This window comes from Lotus japonicus, chromosome 1 (assembly GCF_012489685.1).
Source record: "Lotus japonicus ecotype B-129 chromosome 1, LjGifu_v1.2".
Classification (NCBI taxonomy): Eukaryota; Viridiplantae; Streptophyta; class Magnoliopsida; order Fabales; family Fabaceae; genus Lotus; species Lotus japonicus.
Genome location: NC_080041.1, coordinates 87018265 through 87037420, shown reverse-complemented (window position 1 = coordinate 87037420; position 19156 = coordinate 87018265). Strand labels below are relative to the sequence as shown.

Sequence of the window (19156 nt, the reverse complement as noted above, 5' to 3'; positions counted from 1 at the left end):
CTTCTGCGCTCTCCCGGGCCGTCTCCACTTCCCTCGTTTGTCCATGTCCTCATCCCTCCATTCCCACGACAGGTCTCTACGGCTATTCCCAACATGCATGTCACTAAAAATACATTAATAAATATAAAAAAATATGTAATGAATTTAAAAATTACAAATGACAAGTCAACCATATCAAAAAAAATCAATACATAATAAAAGTGAAAATAATAATTATTGAAATTAATTTCAAAAATATTTTTTGAAATTCATCACACAAAATAAATAATTTTTTTTTTTGAGAAAAAGGATTTGAAATGTAAAGATCAATACTGAATTCATCCACTAATACTCTAAATAGTAAATAATCCCTAAACATTATACTTCTCTAAAAAGTGAAGTATTCATTATAACCAATATAATTTTCTTTAATCTAAATTTTTTATTGAATTTAGTTTCTTAGTATTTTTTATAATGAGTTGAGTTTAAGATCTTTTATAATTTTGTATATATTTATTAGCTATTTGAATTTTGTTTTGAGAATATTATTGTATTTTGATTTATACATACGAGGAGGGGTTCTCGCGGGGTAAAGAGACTGATTTCACCCATTTTTTTTTAGGAATTTTCGTTTGTGTGATTGTGTCTCATGGGAAAAATTCCCAAAGAATAAATTAATTAATTAAGGATTGACAGTCTTATGCCTGATACCGTTGCGAGAAGAACTTTACAGCAAATTTGCTGCCTCGCCATGCTTCAAGGGAGGGTTCTCCACAATGTGTTTGGTGACAACCCCTTCTAGCTTGATTAATTTCCTTCTGCAGGATTCTGTTCCTTAATTTGTCTGTTTTTCTTCCTCATGTACCAAAAATCAATGGGAATGAAGCATTGGTAATGTAAGTGATGGATACCCTCATGTAAAATAAATAACGACTTTGTATGATTTAATAATGGAAATACTACTTGGAAATTGATTTAAACCAAAAAGGTGCAGCACAACTGCTAAATAGTTGGGCTCCTTAACCATCTAGTCCAGGGTTTGATTCCTGGGCGGTGCGTATGGAGAAGCATTTGTTGGGAGAAGCCTACCCATTTAACGTGATTTCAGAGCCTTGAAAAATTAGTCTCGTGGCGGTTGGCGGTGGGTATACCTTGGAAAAAAAAAATTGATTTCAATGATATACTTTAAGAATTCAAGAGATAAGCAGCACGGGAGTTCTTTCAAAAAAAAAAGATAAGCAGTAAAAAATAGGAAACTCGTGAAGTGACAGCAACACGCGCGGGAGGCACGCCTCAGATCACGAACATCACTAATAGAAAAGTAGCTTAATTTGTTCTTTTTTCCTCAGAAAATATAGCTAATGTTAAATGGTTTTAATATCTGATTTTTCTACACATTATTATCCTTAGTGGTTAAGTTTTGCTTATGGTTTTCAAAGAAAAAAAGATTTGCTTATGAGAATTATACAATATAAAATATGATTACTCTTTTTCTTGGTGTTCTTTTATGTGATTTAATACATATGCGTCATATAACCAAAACTTGACGGCAATGATTGAGTTTGTAAATGACATAGTCCTAGATGTTAAATCAAATAAAAGAAACCAAGAAAGAATTCGGTGTATGCATGGAAATAAAACTCATAAGATTAAAACATATAATAATGTATGTTTTCATGGACTAAAAACTAAGATATTTTTTAGAGGAACCAAAACATATTTAACACTTAAAAATAGATAGATAGATACGTATATTTTGAAATTATAGCTATACGCGTAAAACATTAACTATTAATTAAGTCAACAAGGTACTAATTAACAACTTAGATTATTGATGGCACACAAGGGATCAATATTATGGCAATATTACGTAGCCATCTCCCTTCCCAGCCCTCGCCGAAACAAAACAACCACATAGGATTGATTACCAGGAAGAATTCAAACGTTGTTGTTGTTCATGTTGTTACATTATTCGAAGGTGCACGAAACATTATTATTATTCATTGATTGATTGTTAATCATGTCGTCAGCGCCGCTGCGTAGAAAAAAGGTGTTTGAAAAGTGGTGCCGCAGCCACCACGACGAGGCAGCGGATGACGAGACAGACAGAGATTGTATTGACAGTATCCATGAGATGTCCAAGGATGAGGGCAGCCAATACAGCCTCACCGGCATCCCTCTTCCACCGCTCGGCGCCAACGCCAACCCCAACTACCGGCGGCCCAAGCTCGGCAGTTTCATCATCTCACCATTTAGCCATCGTTACAAGTATATACATATATACACCTCCCTTTCATTCATTACCTATATATATGCATTAGTATAAATGATTGTTTGCTTAATCAATAACAATGATGATGGTATCCAAGATTAATTAGTTCAAGTGATGCATGTTTGATTATTCTAAAGCAATATCTTTTGGATATATTAGAGATTTTGTATGATGAAAAAATTAGGGCTATGAAGTTTGCTCCACCAGGATTTATAGTTGTTTCCAGCTCGAATAAGATTTATCTCCTATTGAGTATATGTGTGCTAGACAAGAAAAATATAGATGATGATTATTTAGTTTGATGGTGGTGATGCAGGATGTGGGAATTGTTTCTGGCGGTTTTAGTTGTCTACACTGCATGGGTGGTCCCTTTTGAGTTTGGATTCCTTGATGAACCGATGCTAGGTCTTTCAATTAGTGACAACATTGTGAATGTGTTTTTCATCGCGGACATTGTGCTGAGATTCTTTGTTGCATACCTAGACAAGTCTACATATCTGATGGTCGACGATCGTAAGCGCATTGCTTTGAGATATCTCAGAACATGGTTCACCTTTGATGCCATTGCCTCCGTTCCGTCGGAGCTTTCCCACAAGTTATTGCCCGGTAAATTGAAGACATACGGCTACTTCACTATGCTCCGCCTCTGGCGTCTCCGTAGAGTCAGTAAAATGTTTGCAAGGTAATACATTTATTGCATTTATTAATATGTGCGTTTCTTATCTTTCTGCATAACTAATAAGAAACAGATATTATACTGTATTTTGGTAATAGGATGTTCCTAATGTAGACATTGTGCCGTGACATAACATTTATTACACTAACCAATCACTTATATAGTGTGTTTAGTTCTACTGTTGGAAGCCCATAATCACTTATATGAAAAAGCTATAAAATGGTGTTTTGAGTGGGACTTGGGGCTGGGCACTTTTGTTTTGATCTTATACAGGAACTGATAAGGCTATATTCCTTGGCTTCTCTTTGGTTTTTCAGTTTAGAGAAGGACAAGAATTATAACTACTTCTGGGTGCGGTGTTCAAAGCTCATATGTGTGAGTATTTGTTTGTTATTATTAATTTAATTGCATATTTAGAGCCCGTAAAATCACATAAGGAACTTCCTTTAGTTTTTGTGGTTATCCATTGTGATTTCAGTTTTCCACGGTGTATTCAAACATGCACTTAATCTCTTGGTAGAGCGTGTGACTTGAATAAGTTGTGATGTTGCAGGTAACTCTATTTTCAGTGCATTTTGCTGGCTGCATTTTCTTTTTTATTGGTGCCCATCATGACCGAACAACATCTTGGATTTCGATAGTCCCTGATGCCGCTAAGACGAGTCTCATGAGTAACTATGTGACATCAGTGTACTGGTCCATAACGACTCTTTCATCAGTTGGTTATGGCGATCTGCATCCTGTAAATACAGGGGAGATGGTGTTTGACATATTCTACATGTTCTTTAATCTGGGACTCACAGCATATCTCATTGGAAACATGACGAACTTAGTTGTTCATCGGACAAGCAGAACAAGGAAATATGTGAGTATAGTCATTTATAAACCCTGTGACTTTTTAGGTTTTTGCTGAAAAGTCTCACATTGACTACAAATATGGCTAAAACGGTCCTTAGAGCAATCCTGACCCATAAGACTTTTGTTACTTGTCCTAAATAATTTTTGCAACCCCATTTAGCAAGTCAACATTTATATCTCTATCTTTATAGTTTTTATCAACAGATACAATATATGTAAATATCATGTAACTATTTAGCTAAGTGTGATTAGTTAGATGCTTTCCATTTTACAGCTGTTCAGTTAGTTAAGTTTTAGTCCTTAGTTTCCTTTTCTGTTAAGCAGTTAAGGACATTTAGACTTCTATTTAGCTTGATCAATGCATTGTACACAGTACAACTATAAATAAACAGAAGGAACTAAGAATCAATCACACTTTGTGATCTAGATTCATTTCCCCAGTTTTCTGTGTTTCTCTTTCTCTTTCTCTAAGGTTTTCACACTTGATCTGTATAAAAGGACAACTTTGCTTTAGTGCATGTTTGGTTGCACGTTTGCAATCCACATTTATAGCATGTTTGGAACCGCTTCTCTTTTCTTAAAATTGATTCTGAAACTCACATAAACGTCTTCCCAGAATTAATTATAGCTCCACAATCTATTCAAGAAAGATTTCCAAACATGCACTTAGACACTAAAATCAAATTCATTCGTAAGTTACAATATGTAGCTTCTCAGATAACATGCTTTGGATCATGTTAGAATCACTTTCACACATACTTAACTTGTATCCATGCTTCATGTCCACCTCTCCCCATCAAAGATTTTTAGACTCAAGTATATGAATGCAGGAACTCCAAATTTGTATATAGAATCTGAGAAAATTTTGCACTTGATAGTCTTATCCACAATTCACATCATTGTTGTAGTTCTAAAATACCATATCTCGTCTTTCATTGCTTTCTTTCTTTCTAAGAGGTTTGGTTAATATTTTGTTATATCAGAGAGACACAGTTCAAGCAGCCGCAGGTTTCGCGCAGCGGAATCTGTTACCTATCAGGCTGCAAGAGCGGATGCTTGCTCATTTGCAAACCAAATACAGAACTGATTTAGAAGGACTGCAGCATCAAGAGATTATTGATTCCCTTCCAAAGGCTATTCGATCTAGTATCTCACAATTTCTATTCCTTCCAATCCTGGACAAAGTGTACTTGTTTCATGGAGTGTCATGTGACCTTCTTTTTCAATTGGTAATACTTTTTTTTCTTTTTGGTTTGCCATAACCCTGTGAACAAAGTAGTGTAAAGCTTTTCAGTTGTGTACCTGAGTAGTTTATAATTGCTTTTTATCCTCTGATTTTTTGTCCTGATATTGTGTGTGAGAAAACCATGACATCTGATCTGTAAACATGGCATTCTCTCTTCACATCTTTATTAACTACTCAATATCTTATTTTCAATCAGAAACATGTTCATCTATTTGATTTAAACATCAAGAATAATCATGTTGTATGTTTGCTACTTGTTAGACATTGTCTGTTTAGATGATGAACAGGTTGTTTTATGTGCTTATTATCTTGAACTGTTGAAATTTGAAGGTCACAGAGATGAAGGCTGAGTATTTTCCTCCAAAGGAAGATGTGATTTTGCAGAATGAAGCGCCAACGGACTTCTATATCTTTGTCACCGGGGAAGGAGTAAGAAACTACACCATCTTTAACTTCATTTATTCCAATTAGTGCCTTGAGGATTAAGTCATGTAAAATGGAAAATAATCATTGAAAAGTGCAGCTTTTAAAGTATTAATGCATTGAATGATGTCTTTTTCAAGTACAGTAAGGTGAAACTTGAATCCAAATTTGCCTTTGCAAAATTGGAAATTTTTTGCCAGCTCCCACAGTAGACAATGACATGAGCGCTTATGCTATAAGATGAGCTAAACTTTCATTTTTTTTCTTCTGTCTTGACAGGAACTCATCAAAGAAAAGAAGGGAGCTGAAACTGTAAGTCTAATTACATCAAGAATCATCATCACATAAAGACTTGTTTCTATTATTAATAACTTGTGCTGTGCAATAATTGCAGATTGTTGGTGAGATAAAGGCAGGGGATGTAGTTGGAGAAATAGGAGTTCTATGTTACAGGCCACAGCAGTTTACAGTTCGAACCAAAAGATTGTGCCAAATTCTGCGCTTGAATCGTACTACATTTCTAAATCTTGCACATTCAAATGTTGGAGATGGGACAGTTATCATGAACAATTTTCTCCATGTATATAAATATAAATTATTTGTGCATTATGATTTGTGTTTTCTTTCTAGAAGTTAGATCCAGTCTGGATGCGGATTAAAGAGCATTTATTGGAGCTTATTCAGTGTCTTTTTTTATTTGATAAATTCCAATAAGTGTTCTTTAATTCGTATCCACGCAATGATCAATCTCAGTATGCTAGCTAGACACATTTTACTGCAAGTTTCTTTCTCATCATGATCTTTTATTCACAGAACCTTTCAATTTGTAGTTTCATGCACATAACATCTTTTTACTCTTATTGCAGCATTTGCAAACATCAGACCTTCCAGATATGGATGTTGTTTTGGCAGAAACACAAGCCATGCTGGCTCGGGGTAAAATGGATTTACCCGTCAGCGCGTGCTTTGCGGTGGAGAGAAAGGACGATGAATTGTTAAGTCGGTTGCTGAAGCAGGGTTCAGATCCAAACGAAATTGATCCTAATAAGAATGGAAAGACAGCACTGGTATGTAGATTTTCTTTGCTCGAATATAAATGCATATCTGTTTAGATAATACTGGTTGCCGCTGGGTTGCGGAACTGTGGACAAATGCTGGTTGATGCGGCTGCCATTGTGGTCCTGATGCCGACACATTGAATCCAAAATCCATTACGTTGCAGCCGCAGTTGCAATTTGAAACCATGATGCTTACTACTTTACTTTCATGTAACAGCATATTGCAGCTTTCAAAGGCTATAGGCACTGTGTGGCTTTGCTTCTAGAACATGGTGCTGACGCAAATAGTAGAGGTACTCTTCACAACTTTTATATAGTGTTTGATAAGAGGCCAATAGAGGTGGAGGGATCTTTTTAGAATAGCCGACAATTGCACGCACTTCAATAAAAAAAATGAATTAAGCACTCCTAATGAAAGTAAACTCAACTGTTATCTAAATACACACTTAATGCAGTTTGATAATACCTTTAAAAAACAAAGAGAAGTAAAACAAGTTTAAAAACAATCAGCATGAGATTGAGAGGTCATTGTTAAGAGTTGAAGCACTTTATTATTCAATTTTGTATATGTTTGGATTTCAGTTGAATTCAACGTTAATCCTTGCTTAAGCAAACATGACAGAATTTTGTTTTTCTATTGATGTGCTGGTATGTGTGTTTCCTCGTTTGCGTCAACACAGACGAGATATCAAATGGACACTAACATAGTTATTCTAGCAAGAATTTGTATTAGTACTTGTGATATCTCTAATCTAACTTTTCTCGCAAGATATTTCTATAATTCTATTATTTTATTGTAAAATTCACTTTTATAGTAAAAATATCCGAACATAAATCATATCACCTTTAACTTTACTTTTCCCATAACCAATTGTGTCTGAATCAATTCTATCCAAAATTAGGCGCTTTCCTATTCAATTTCATCAAACACGCCTTTAGAATTACTTCTACTAACAATAATTTGTGTTGGTACCTGTGATGCCTCTAATAGCATATATTTTTACAGATAGGGATGGAAGTGTGCCACTATGGGAAGCAATGCTGGGTGGGCATGAATCTGTGAAGGAGCTTCTTATAGACAATGGTGCAGAGTTATCAGCAGCTGATCCAGGCTTTGTAGCATGCTCTGCTGTTGAGCAGAACAACTTGAAATTGCTCAAGGAAATTGTTCAGCATGGTGTGGATGTGACACAGCCCAAAGAGAATGGAATCACTGCACTGCATTCTGCAGTGTGTGAAGGAAACATAGAGCTGGTGCAGTTCCTTCTGGACCAAGGAACAGATGTTGATAAACCAGATGATAAGGGTTGGACTCCAAGGGCCATGGCAGAACAACAAGGTCATGAAGAAATCAAGAACATATTCCAGACCAAAGGTGGAGGTGATGACATGGTGCCTCTAATGAGAAAGCCAATGCATGGAAATGTAACTTGCATTGGGATTGGCAAGTTTCAAAGTGAACCAAACATGCCTGCTTGTGTTTCCCAAGATAGCATGCCACAACCACCTAGTGAAGAGTTAAGATGGCTAGATAATCATAGGAGGAGAAGGGCTAGCACTTTTCATAATTCCATTTTTGGCACCATCTCAGCTGCTAATCGAGGTAAGGATGAATCATCATACATAAAAATAAAAATAAAACACATATGGTGCTATGAATCTCACGCTGTGTGAGGCCTAGGAAGGGGCCAAACTCACTTTGTGCATCTAATATATGCATTTTTACTTTGCATTTTTCAAAAGACTAATTCCATTGTAATCACAAAGTCATATAACAGCAACCTTACCGTTGTTATTGAAGGCTCGTCCTCACATGAATCATCATACATATTGGAATAAGATGGTGGTTATTTTAAAACTTCACATCTCAAGAAATTTATGTTTATTTCACTTCATAAAGATCAATAAGTTTTGATAAACAAACCTCCCGCAATGCACAGGGTTCAAGGAAGGGTTCAGCCACTTGGTCTATTGTATGCAATCTTTCCTTTGCATAATAGTTTAAATTCTTGGGATAGTTGATTCATGACGTGATGTCAGAGCCTCTATGACTAGGTCGTTTACAAGTTCAACCCTTTTTTTTTCTCTCTTAGTCTAATGTAAAGGGTTAAATTTCAGCGCGCATTATCCATGCTTGAAGTCAATAGGCTATTGTGTGAGATAATGTAAAAATACAATACAAAATTATTTATGTATTTTCACCCACCATATTAAGCATTGTGAGTTGAGATAGATAAAAAAAATTATATTTTAACATGAAAGAATCCATATCCCTCTTTGCATTAACTCAAATCCAAGAGTGGCTTGAGAATTGATCAATTGTGTTTTCATTTCAACTTTGCAGATAAATGGGAACGCAAGTCACATGAAAACAGTAGCAGTAGCCATGTCAATGGATCAGAAGCCATTAGAGTGACAATTAGTTGTCCTGAGAAAGGTGACCCTGCTGGAAAGCTAATTTTGCTTCCCAAGTCCCTTGAGGAACTGCTAGATGTTGGTGCCAAAAAGTTTGATTTCTCTCCCACAAAAATCTTGACCACAGAAGGAGCTGAAATTGATGACATAAACCTTATACGAGATGGTGATCATGTTATTATTGCAAGCGAGTGAAGCGACTGATATCATGTTTGCATCAACTTATGTTTTATCATAATCATTTCTAGCATTTATTAGTTGTTCACAAAAATTTCTCCTTAAAATTGAATTTGACTTTAGAATCAATTGTAAAAGAAGTTCTAAACATGCATCAAAGAGAGAAATGATAATTGGTTCTTTAGCTTTTTCGATGCCATATTGCCATGTGCATCCATTGCTGCATTGTAATATCCAGTTACCCTTTTCCCTACATTCTTAGTTTAGTTCCTCTCAATACCTTGCTTGTAACTTGTAAAGTAGCGAAATTAATCCCTGCCCCTTGGCTAATTTAAGATTAGTGTACAGTGGAATTATTAGCCTTTTGTGATTAAAGGAGAAGATAATCGTCCACTGATCCAAATGATAATGGCAATGTGATTAATGTGTTGAGCCTTAATTCATCAAATGTCAATGACTTAATTGCACATTTGGTCCCTTACTTAACACGAATGTGTAATCGAAGTCCTTAAACTTTGGAATTAGCATTCTTGGTCCCTAAAATTACACTTCATTTTCACTTTCAGAGTTTGTATTATCATATTATGAAGTATGAACAGCTTCATTTTCACTTTCAGAGTTTGACGATGGGTTTGTTTTTTATTACGCTGACACAATTGGTTTTATCATGAGTTGTTCCAAAAGAATCTATATGGAAATGAACACGTCACATTCAAATAAATCTCCATCCTTTACCATTATCTAAATTTTGTACAGTTATATCTAATCCTTGGATTCATTGATAACTGAACCAAAACAATTATTTATGGTCAATTTCCGGAAATTATTTAAAAGTAATTATATTGCGAAACAAAACCAATCACTTTATTATTGAAACTAGGAAATACCAAGGTGAACAATAGAGATCACCATACATTATTGGGGACAAAAAAACAAAAACAAACATGACATCAAAATCAACAAGAACTGAAATTTTAAAGGAATGGAGTGATTGGCCGAGAAACGCTTTGGATTTTTCAAGAAACCCTAGTCATAGTTCATAGGTTCCTTTCCTTTGTTCCTAGATGCATCATAGTTCATAGGTTCCTTTCCTTTGTTCCTAGATGCATCATAGTTCATAGGTTCCTTTCCTTTGTTCCTAGATGCACCAGCAACAGTTGTGGCAGCTTGGTTCTGATGAGCCTCCTCTTCTTCCATCTCAAGTTTCTTCAGCCTTAAATCAATGTCCATCAGATAACGGTCAATCAGGTTGCCCATAAGATTGGTATCATCCAGGCTCAAATTAGGTGGAACCCTACCGATCTCAAAACACTTCATCATGCAAAGTTTCATCTGTTTAATTTTGATTTCATACATTTGCTTGTCCAATTTCGCCGTGGCCTTCACGACCATTTCTTGCATGTGGCTCTCTGGGTTGGCCATCCTTTTGCCGCGTACGAGCTCATTCTCGCTCATGTACTTAGCTATCACTTCTCGGGCGCCCTCATGGGATGGCCAAACAACTGTCTCAAGAGGTTTATGATCAAGAGGGTCATCAAGAGGGTACATTATAAGACATGCTTTGACATCACAAAGGGTGGTAACCTCACTCAGCTTCTTCTTTGCGCCTGCTACCCTCTTTTTCCATGATGACTTCCTCTTGCTCCGCTCAAGTATGCGCGTGAGCTTCACTTTGCCTCTAGCGCTAACCATGATGATGATAGTATTGAGCAAAAAATATGGTACGGGAGAAGTTGTGTGTTGTATGATTCATTGGCTCATCTCTTCTTCTTTTATAGACCCATTTGAGAGGCCTAATTCAAGTCAAGGTTAATCCATTAGTATGGTGCATTAATTAATTAATTGATTAATTAGTTGATAAATTAATTGTATTAATGGGACCTATTATTAAATTAATTGATAAATTAATTGTATTAATGGGACTATTTTTATTAATAATTGAAGATAATTTTTTTTATCTATAAAATAGTTAGTTTGATAAAAAAAAATTGATTTCAACAGAATCTAGCTATATATGAAATAAGTAAAAGCATAAATGAAATTACATAAATAAAAAAATGCATTATGTATGATGAATAATTAACAAAACTTAATTCACTAAAGAAACTTTAGTTAGAAAATTAGAATAAGTTCAGTTTTAAAAATGAAATTCATTATCATATAATTAAAGATGATAATTATGTGTAAAATGATAAATACAAAAAATTTAATTTACAAAAATTAAATATTAATATTAATATCAATATATATATAAAAACTTGACTTGACCTATACATTAATAATAGTATTAATTATTTATTAAATAACAAATTTATGTTATTCATTATATTAATTACTAATTGTCAACAATTTAGGCTTTTAATATTATATAATAAAAAATTATCATTATTTAAATTTTTAATAATAATTAAAATAATAAATAAAAGTAAAATTGACTCACATTAATAAAAATATTAATTAGTAATTCATAACATTTATACTAATTGTAAAAAAATTAATTTATCATCTTTAAAATTCAATATTAATATTATTTTAATTTTAGTTATTAATCATTTGAGAAAAAATTGAATAATAATAATCAATATTAAATAAGTATTTGAAATATCAATCACAAATTGAGAAAAAAATTAAAAATAATATTGATAATAGTGAGTAAAAGTAAAATTGACACACATTAATGACAATATTAAATAGTAATTTCGAACCTTTTATATTATTAATTATATTTAAAATAATAGTAAAAAATTAATTTATCATATTTAACAATAAATATTAATATTATTTCAATTTCAATTTATCAATCACTTGAGGAAAAAATTTAAATAATCATAATAATCAATCAATATCAATATTATATAAGTGAAATTCTAATGGCTTGTTTATTAATAACAATATTTAATTATTTATTGATAATATTTTATATCAGTAATCATATTAATTAATAATTATATTTATTTTATCTTTTTCATATTTATGGCTCGTTTGGTGGTCAGGACAGGATATGATAGAATAGGATATCTGAACATGATAGTTACATGATAGGATAAGAGCATGATAGACTCTTATCCTATCATGTGTTTGGGGTGCACATGCTAAGGACAAGATATGATAATGAAAAATGTATCAAATTTATATTTGAATAAAAAATACATTTAAAAATTGGTCATTCTATTAAATTTAATTTTTTTACATTTTCATGAATGAGTCTATATTTTAAAATAACTAAAATTATTTAAATTTTATTAATTAGCCTATTTTATTGTTTTGAAGATAACATATATTTTAAATAAAATTATATAGTTAACCAATTGGTTTTCAGTTAGTTGTGACACGTGATAATTAACAATGAAAGTTAACTAAATTAAGAATATTATTATTTCAAAAGTAATTTATATTTAAATTGTAAATTATTAAAATAAATCAATTTGGAGTTAGGATACTAAAAGAAAGAAAATATATAACGGTATCTTATCCTGTTAGGATAAGTTATATCTCAGCTCCCAATCAGGATAACTTTTACACATGATGGACATGATATGATCATAGGAGACATGATAGTGTTATCTTATCCTGCTTGCGCAACAAATAACAGATAACAACAGGATACGATTGTTATCTTATCATATCATATCTTGTCTTGACCACCAAACGAGCCCTTAAATATAAAAACTATCAATATTTAAATTTTAATAATAAATCATAACTTGAGAAAATTTTAAAAGTAATAATGATAATAATATTAATTTTTATTCACAACCTTTTTATATTATTAAATATATTAATTAATTTACTTTAAAATTTTCAAAATCTAATATTTAAAAATAAATATTAATATTATTTTAATTATTAATCACTTGCGGAAAAAATTAAATAATAATGATCATAAGTCAAATTTTCTTGACATTTACATTAATCACATTATTAATCAATAGTTAATAACATTTTATTTTTATATGTAAAGCTTGATATTTTCTAATATACTAAAATGCCATCGGGGCCAAACAGTCAGAAACAAGAAAAGCCCCCAAAAGTTCATAGAGCTAAGGCACGAGTCTCTCTCTCTCTCTCTCTCTCTCTCTCTCTCTCTCTCTCTCTCTCTCTCTCTCTCTCTCTCTTTCTCTCTCTCTCTCTCTCTATAAACAAGTCAGGCAGACCGAAAATTAACCCCAAATCATAAAATCGGCCCAGACCCTGAAATAGTCCTTTACCCTCAAATCGACCTTAAACCCTAAAATCGTCATCGACCTGAACCCATATCTCGGTCCTAAGCCCAAAAATCAAGCTCGAACCCTAAAATCGACCTCAACCCAAAACCTAAAATTCGGCCCCAAATCCTAAAATCAACCCTGAATTCACTACTAGAAAATACTCAAATTACGACGAAATTTTGCGACGGAAACAAATTCCGTCCCAAAATAATTAATTCGTGACGGATTTAGCGACATTTTCTCGTCGCTAAGATCTTTTAAAACATTAATTTAACATTTTGGGACAAAATATAAATTTCGTCACAATTTAGGGACATAATTTTGTAACTCGTCGCAAATTTGCGACGGACAATACAATTCCGTCCCAATTGGAGTATTTTTTTTGGAGGGAAGCAAGGCGCCAACTTTAGGGACGCAATAATTTAGTTATTTCGTCCCAATTTGTGACAGAGTTAGCAATAATTTCCGTCACAAATGATATTTAAAAAATATATTTTTTTGCGGGACGAAATTTAGAGAACCGTCACAATGTTGAGACGACATTTATTTTCCGTCCCAATTTGAATATTTAGTTTTGGTGGGAAACCTAGGCGCCAACATTAGGGAAGAAATTGTTTAATTATTTCGTCCCAATGTGTGACGGAATAAATGATTACATTCTGTCACAAATAATATTTAAAATATATTTGTTATTGCGGGACGGAATTTTAATTATGTCGAAATCTTGGGACGGAAATATACTGTTTGTCGCGATTCAGGGACGGAATATAAATACCGTCCCAATTGTTTTATTAATTTTTTGTGGGAATCATGGCGCTAAATTTTGTGACAGAGTTTCGTAATTATTTCGTCCCAACTTGTGACAACATTTGCAATAGCATTCCGTCATAAGGGTTATTTAACTATATATGTACTAATTTGGGACAAAATGTACATTTTGTCACAATTTAGGGACGGTTTGAAATTATCCGTTGCAGTATTGGGATGAAATTTGATATTCCGTCCCCACTTTTTAATAGAAAGTGAGGGAGCAAAGATATAATTCTAGACCGCTAAGTCATATGGGCTTTGTTACATCTAAAACAACCAATTATCACAAAAACTTAAGCTGTTGGGTAAGGGTTAAATAAATGGTTTTATATTATATTCTAACATGTAAATAGGAATTTATGTCGAACTGGTAGCATGAGAAAGGAAAAATTTCTCCATTTCAAATGGAGGAGACTGGATGATCACCATTCGATTTCTTTGAGAAGGCAACACATTTTGTTAGAAAATCAGCACACCTTCTTTCAGGGTGTGATGTAGGGATTCCTGTCAATATCGGTTAATAAAATCCTTCATCCTCCAAATAATAGTTGAATATATGTGAGTATGAAATGGTTGCAATTTCATCAAGTTGATTGCATCTAATGAGTCTGAGTGACGCTTCACAGTTTTATATCCTTGATTTCATATGCAAATTGTCTAAGATACCAAAATAACCAAAGAAATCACCGCTTAATTCCCTGGCTGAGTTCCTGTAGCACACACCAAATTCCATGGATTTTCTTGCTTAGTGCTGTCCACATCAAGTTCAAGTCTATGATCAATACACGGATGACATTTTACTAAAAGCTTAAATATAGTGGAAGTCACAATAAACTAGATGTCATTTGGTTTCCGTCCATAAATTTCCAGTGTTATTTAAAAGCTGCTGAAAATGGAATCAGCTAGATGTTTAGAGCATCATGCTCGTTCTGTAATTTGTAACTTGAATTTCCAGTGCTAATGTTGGGGCCTGGGGGTGATGACTGGTTTTTCTCCTTTTTTTCCCAAGTTTCACTTGAGCAAGCGGGCTTGTATTTTATTATGTGTTTGTGGTGGTATCTCGTAGTATATACTCTTATTTGATTTGATTATCAATAATTTGAAATTGTCGTTTAACTTGTTTGCTTTAATCTTATGAAATTTTGACAAAAAAAAAATTGTTTCAAATATTTATTTTGGTTCACAAATCATTAGTCTCTTAGCTTAATTCATTTTTTAATATGATTATTTATACTTAGTTTAATTGCAATTTTGGTCACCTATTGTTGTGCAAAAGTGGTGTTTGATGTTTAAAACGAGCGTTTTTAGTCCTAGATTTTTCTGGCGTGAGCAATTTTGATCCTTCTGTCGCTCTACTGTCAATAGGATGTTAATTTCCACCTGTATATGGGGATCCCTGTGGGGACTGCCCCGTTTGGGGCCTCGATCTTGGGGAAATTTTCCCAGTGGGGATGGGGTGGGGACAAAAATTTCCCCGAGACAAGTTTGGGGGTGGGGATCACCCTCCCGCCCCGCGGTATCCCCGCCCTGTATACATAGGTAAAAAAATCAATAATACTCTTAATAGTAAATTCAATATTAGTTGAACTTCATTATATATATTTTTATAGAATTTAACATGTTTCATTCTCATTTGTGGTTTCTATATATAACTATTTGCCGTTCAAGTAGAAATTTATATATTTAATTGATTTAAAAAAAATTACATATTTAATTTAGTTTTATTATATTTTTAATGATGTGTTAATGATCTCATGGGATCCGTGAGGATTGAGGATGGAGAGAAAATTCACCCCGCCAAGGAATAGAAAGTGGGGATGGAGACACGAAAGAGATGCGGGGACGGGGAGTGGGAAGGCACTCCCCGCTCCCACCCCGCGCGGGTGCCATCTTTAGCTGTCAATGAGCTAACACTGATATGAACTCATTAATTGACGTGGGAACTTATGTGACTTTTCACAATTATAATAGATCAGGGATAAAAATGCAATTAAACTTTTTATTTAATCACCTCCCGGCCCGCCCTTGAAGCAGAGGCAGGTTTTATCTAAACGAGCATAACTATAGCACTTGATTATTCTGAAACAGAAATTTACTAATATATATGCATGTTCAATATCTGTCTATCATTATGGCTGCACATGGCATGGCATGGCTGATGGCATATATGTTTCTGTAAGTAATTCTTGAAACAAACTGATAATTTGATATGTATAATTCCAGCTGAACATAGTTGTTGTTTAATATGCTACATCATCCAAATCGAAATAAAATACCTGAAAATTTTATAGCTGACTTGGATTAATATATGCTATATATAGTACCAATAATCCAATATTGAAATATTGTTTACGGGATTGAGAAACATTGTTATCCGGGCACAGACTATTGTTAGAAACAATGAATTGATTGAATGATTCTTCTTAGATTCAATGCTTGAAGATTACAGTTTTTATACAAGTTCCTAATCAGTGAAAGATAAAGAAAAACTAACTAACTGAACTCTAACAAACTCTAACTAACTGTAACTAACTGCTAACAAACTAACAAACTCTAACTGACTTGACTTGTGAGTCAAGTTGCTAATTTAAATTACAATAATTCCAATACCCTCCCTCAAATTGAGGCATATATGTCTCTAAGACTCAGTTTGGAAACAAGATGATTGAACTGCGTTGGATGAAGTGCTTTAGTATGCAGATCTGCAAGTTGGGCAGTAGTTGGAATTGGCATGAGTTTGATGATCCCTTGTTGAATTTTCTCCCTAACCAAGTGACAATCAATTTCTATATGCTTAGTCCGCTCATGAAATGTGGGGTTCTGAGCTATATGAATGGCCGACAAGTTATCACAGTAAAGAGCTACAGGAGACAACATAGGATGATGTAAATCTTTCATCAGATAAAGTAGCCACTGTATTTCACAGGTTGTGGATGCTATTGCTCGATATTCAGCTTCAGATGAGGATCTGGAAATAGTACTTTGCTTCTTGGATTTCCAGCTAATTAAGGAAGTACCATAAAAGATGTTGAAACCTGTGATTGACCTTCGAGTATCAACACATGATGCCCAATCAGAATCACAAAACGCTGTAAGTGTATGTGCTGAAGTCGAAGAAAAGAATAAGCCCTGACCAGGATGTTGTTTGATATAGCGAAGAACTCTAAGTGCAGCATCATGATGCTCTGTCATAGGATTAGATAAGAACTGACTAAGAGTGCTCACAGCAAAACACAGATCAGGTCTTGTGTTTGTGAGATAGAGTAGCCGACCAATCAACCTTCGATAAGCAAGAATGTCTGAACAAGGTTGGCCCGAGCTAGCTGAAAACTTGGTTCCTGGTGTCATTGGAGTAGCAACTGGTTGACTTGCTAACAGGCCTGCATCATCAATCAGCTCTAGGGCATATTTCCTTTGTGACAAGACTAAACCTTCCTTGGATCTTGCTACTTCAATACCAAGGAAAAACTTGAGAGCTCCAAGGTCTTTGATCTTGAATTGTTGATCCAAAATATGTTTGACATGTTGTATTTCTTCAAGATCATCTCCAGTCAATACTATATCATCAACATAGACAAGCAAGATGGTAAGGTGGTTGGCTGTGTGCTTAACAAACAAGGAATAATCTGACTTGGATTGTGTGTAACCAAGTGAGATCAAAGAGGATGTAAGCTTGGAATTCCACTGTCTGCTAGCCTGCTTTAGCCCATATAGAGACTTGACCAACTTACAAACTTGACCAGAATGACTTGGCTTATATCCTGGTGGAAGAGACATGTAGACCTCTTCATCTAAATGTCCATGCAGAAATGCATTATTAACATCCAGCTGTTGCAAGTGCCAGTTATGTGATGCTGCCATAGCAAGAACTAATCTCACTGTGGTCATCTTAACCACTGGTGAAAAAGTCTCAAAATAATCAAGACCATGTTGTTGAGTGTAACCCTTGGCTACTAACCGAGCTTTGTACCTTTCAATGCTCCCATCTGCATGTCTCTTGATCTTAAAAACCCATTTGCAACCAATAGGGTGTTTCCCAGGTGGTAAATCAGTTAGAACCCAAGTCTGAGTATTTTCTAGAGCAGTAATTTCAAGGTCCATGGCATTTCTCCAACATTCATGCTTCACTGCTTGATTATATGTATGAGGTTCAACTTCCTGAGAAACAGCTAAAGCAAACCTTCTATGTGATGGTGAGAGTGTGTGATAGGATATGTAATCTGAAATAGGATAAGAGACACCTGAAGAGGAAGAGGCCTGAGAAGAAGTATGAGCTATGTTACAATGATAATCTTGGAGATAAGAAGGTTTTTGTGTTTGTCTAGTGGAATGTCTCAAGGCTGGTGGCTGTGGTAACAAGGGTGATGAAAAGGGTGAAGAAATGATGGTAGTATCTGGCTCGAGTTGAGCTGGCTGTGGGGGAGTGAAATCATCTGAGGAAGAACTAAGATCAGTAGGGAGTGAGGGAACAGGGAACAAAGAAGATAGTGATACTGTGTCAGTTGCTTGAAAAGGAAAAACATTTTCATAAAAAATGACATTTCTTGAAAGAAAAACTTCTCTAGTGTTCAAATCAAACAAAAGATATCCCTTGACCCCTTCTTTCTGTCCTAGAACAATGCATTTCCTAGCTCTTGGTTGAAACTTTGTTCTATGTGCAGTAAGGGAAGTAGCATAACATAAAGAACCAAAAACCCGTAAGTGTTCAATGTCTGGTTTCAGGTTATGCAAAATGATGAAAGGAGATGAGTAAGATACAACCTTGCTTGGTAAAAGATTCATTAAGTATACTGCATGAATCACAGCAAAAGACCAAAATTCAAGGGTCAAGTTAGATTGCAGCATAAGAGCCCTAGCAATATTCAGGATGTGCTGATGTTTTCTCTCCACAACACCATTTTGTTGTGGAGTTTCAACACAAGATAATTGGTGTTGAATTCCATGCTGTGAATAAAAATCAGTCATGGCAAATTCAACCCCATTATCTGATCTCACTATTTTAACAAGAGATTCTCTGTGCATAAAGGATAAAAG

General features: G+C 34.3%; 2 protein-coding genes across 2 annotated transcripts; one reads left to right on the top strand and one right to left on the bottom strand.

Moving 5' to 3' along the window:
- The first annotated feature begins 1812 nt into the window (after positions 1-1812).
- Positions 1813-9457, top strand: LOC130727407 (potassium channel AKT1-like). Its single transcript, XM_057578533.1, has 12 exons — positions 1813-2247; positions 2568-2933; positions 3245-3302; positions 3481-3792; positions 4769-5014; positions 5362-5460; positions 5734-5766; positions 5849-6034; positions 6321-6521; positions 6730-6805; positions 7519-8115; positions 8857-9457. Exons 1-12 carry the CDS (start codon positions 2000-2002, stop codon positions 9120-9122), a joined length of 2688 nt encoding a protein of 895 aa, XP_057434516.1. The 5' UTR covers positions 1813-1999; the 3' UTR covers positions 9123-9457.
- A 673-nt stretch (positions 9458-10130) lies between these two features.
- LOC130710284 (agamous-like MADS-box protein AGL80) lies at positions 10131-10796 on the bottom strand. Its single transcript, XM_057559491.1, has one exon. The coding sequence runs from the start codon at positions 10794-10796 to the stop codon at positions 10131-10133; it is 666 nt and encodes a 221-aa protein (XP_057415474.1).
- Between the last annotated feature and the right edge of the window lie 8360 nt (positions 10797-19156).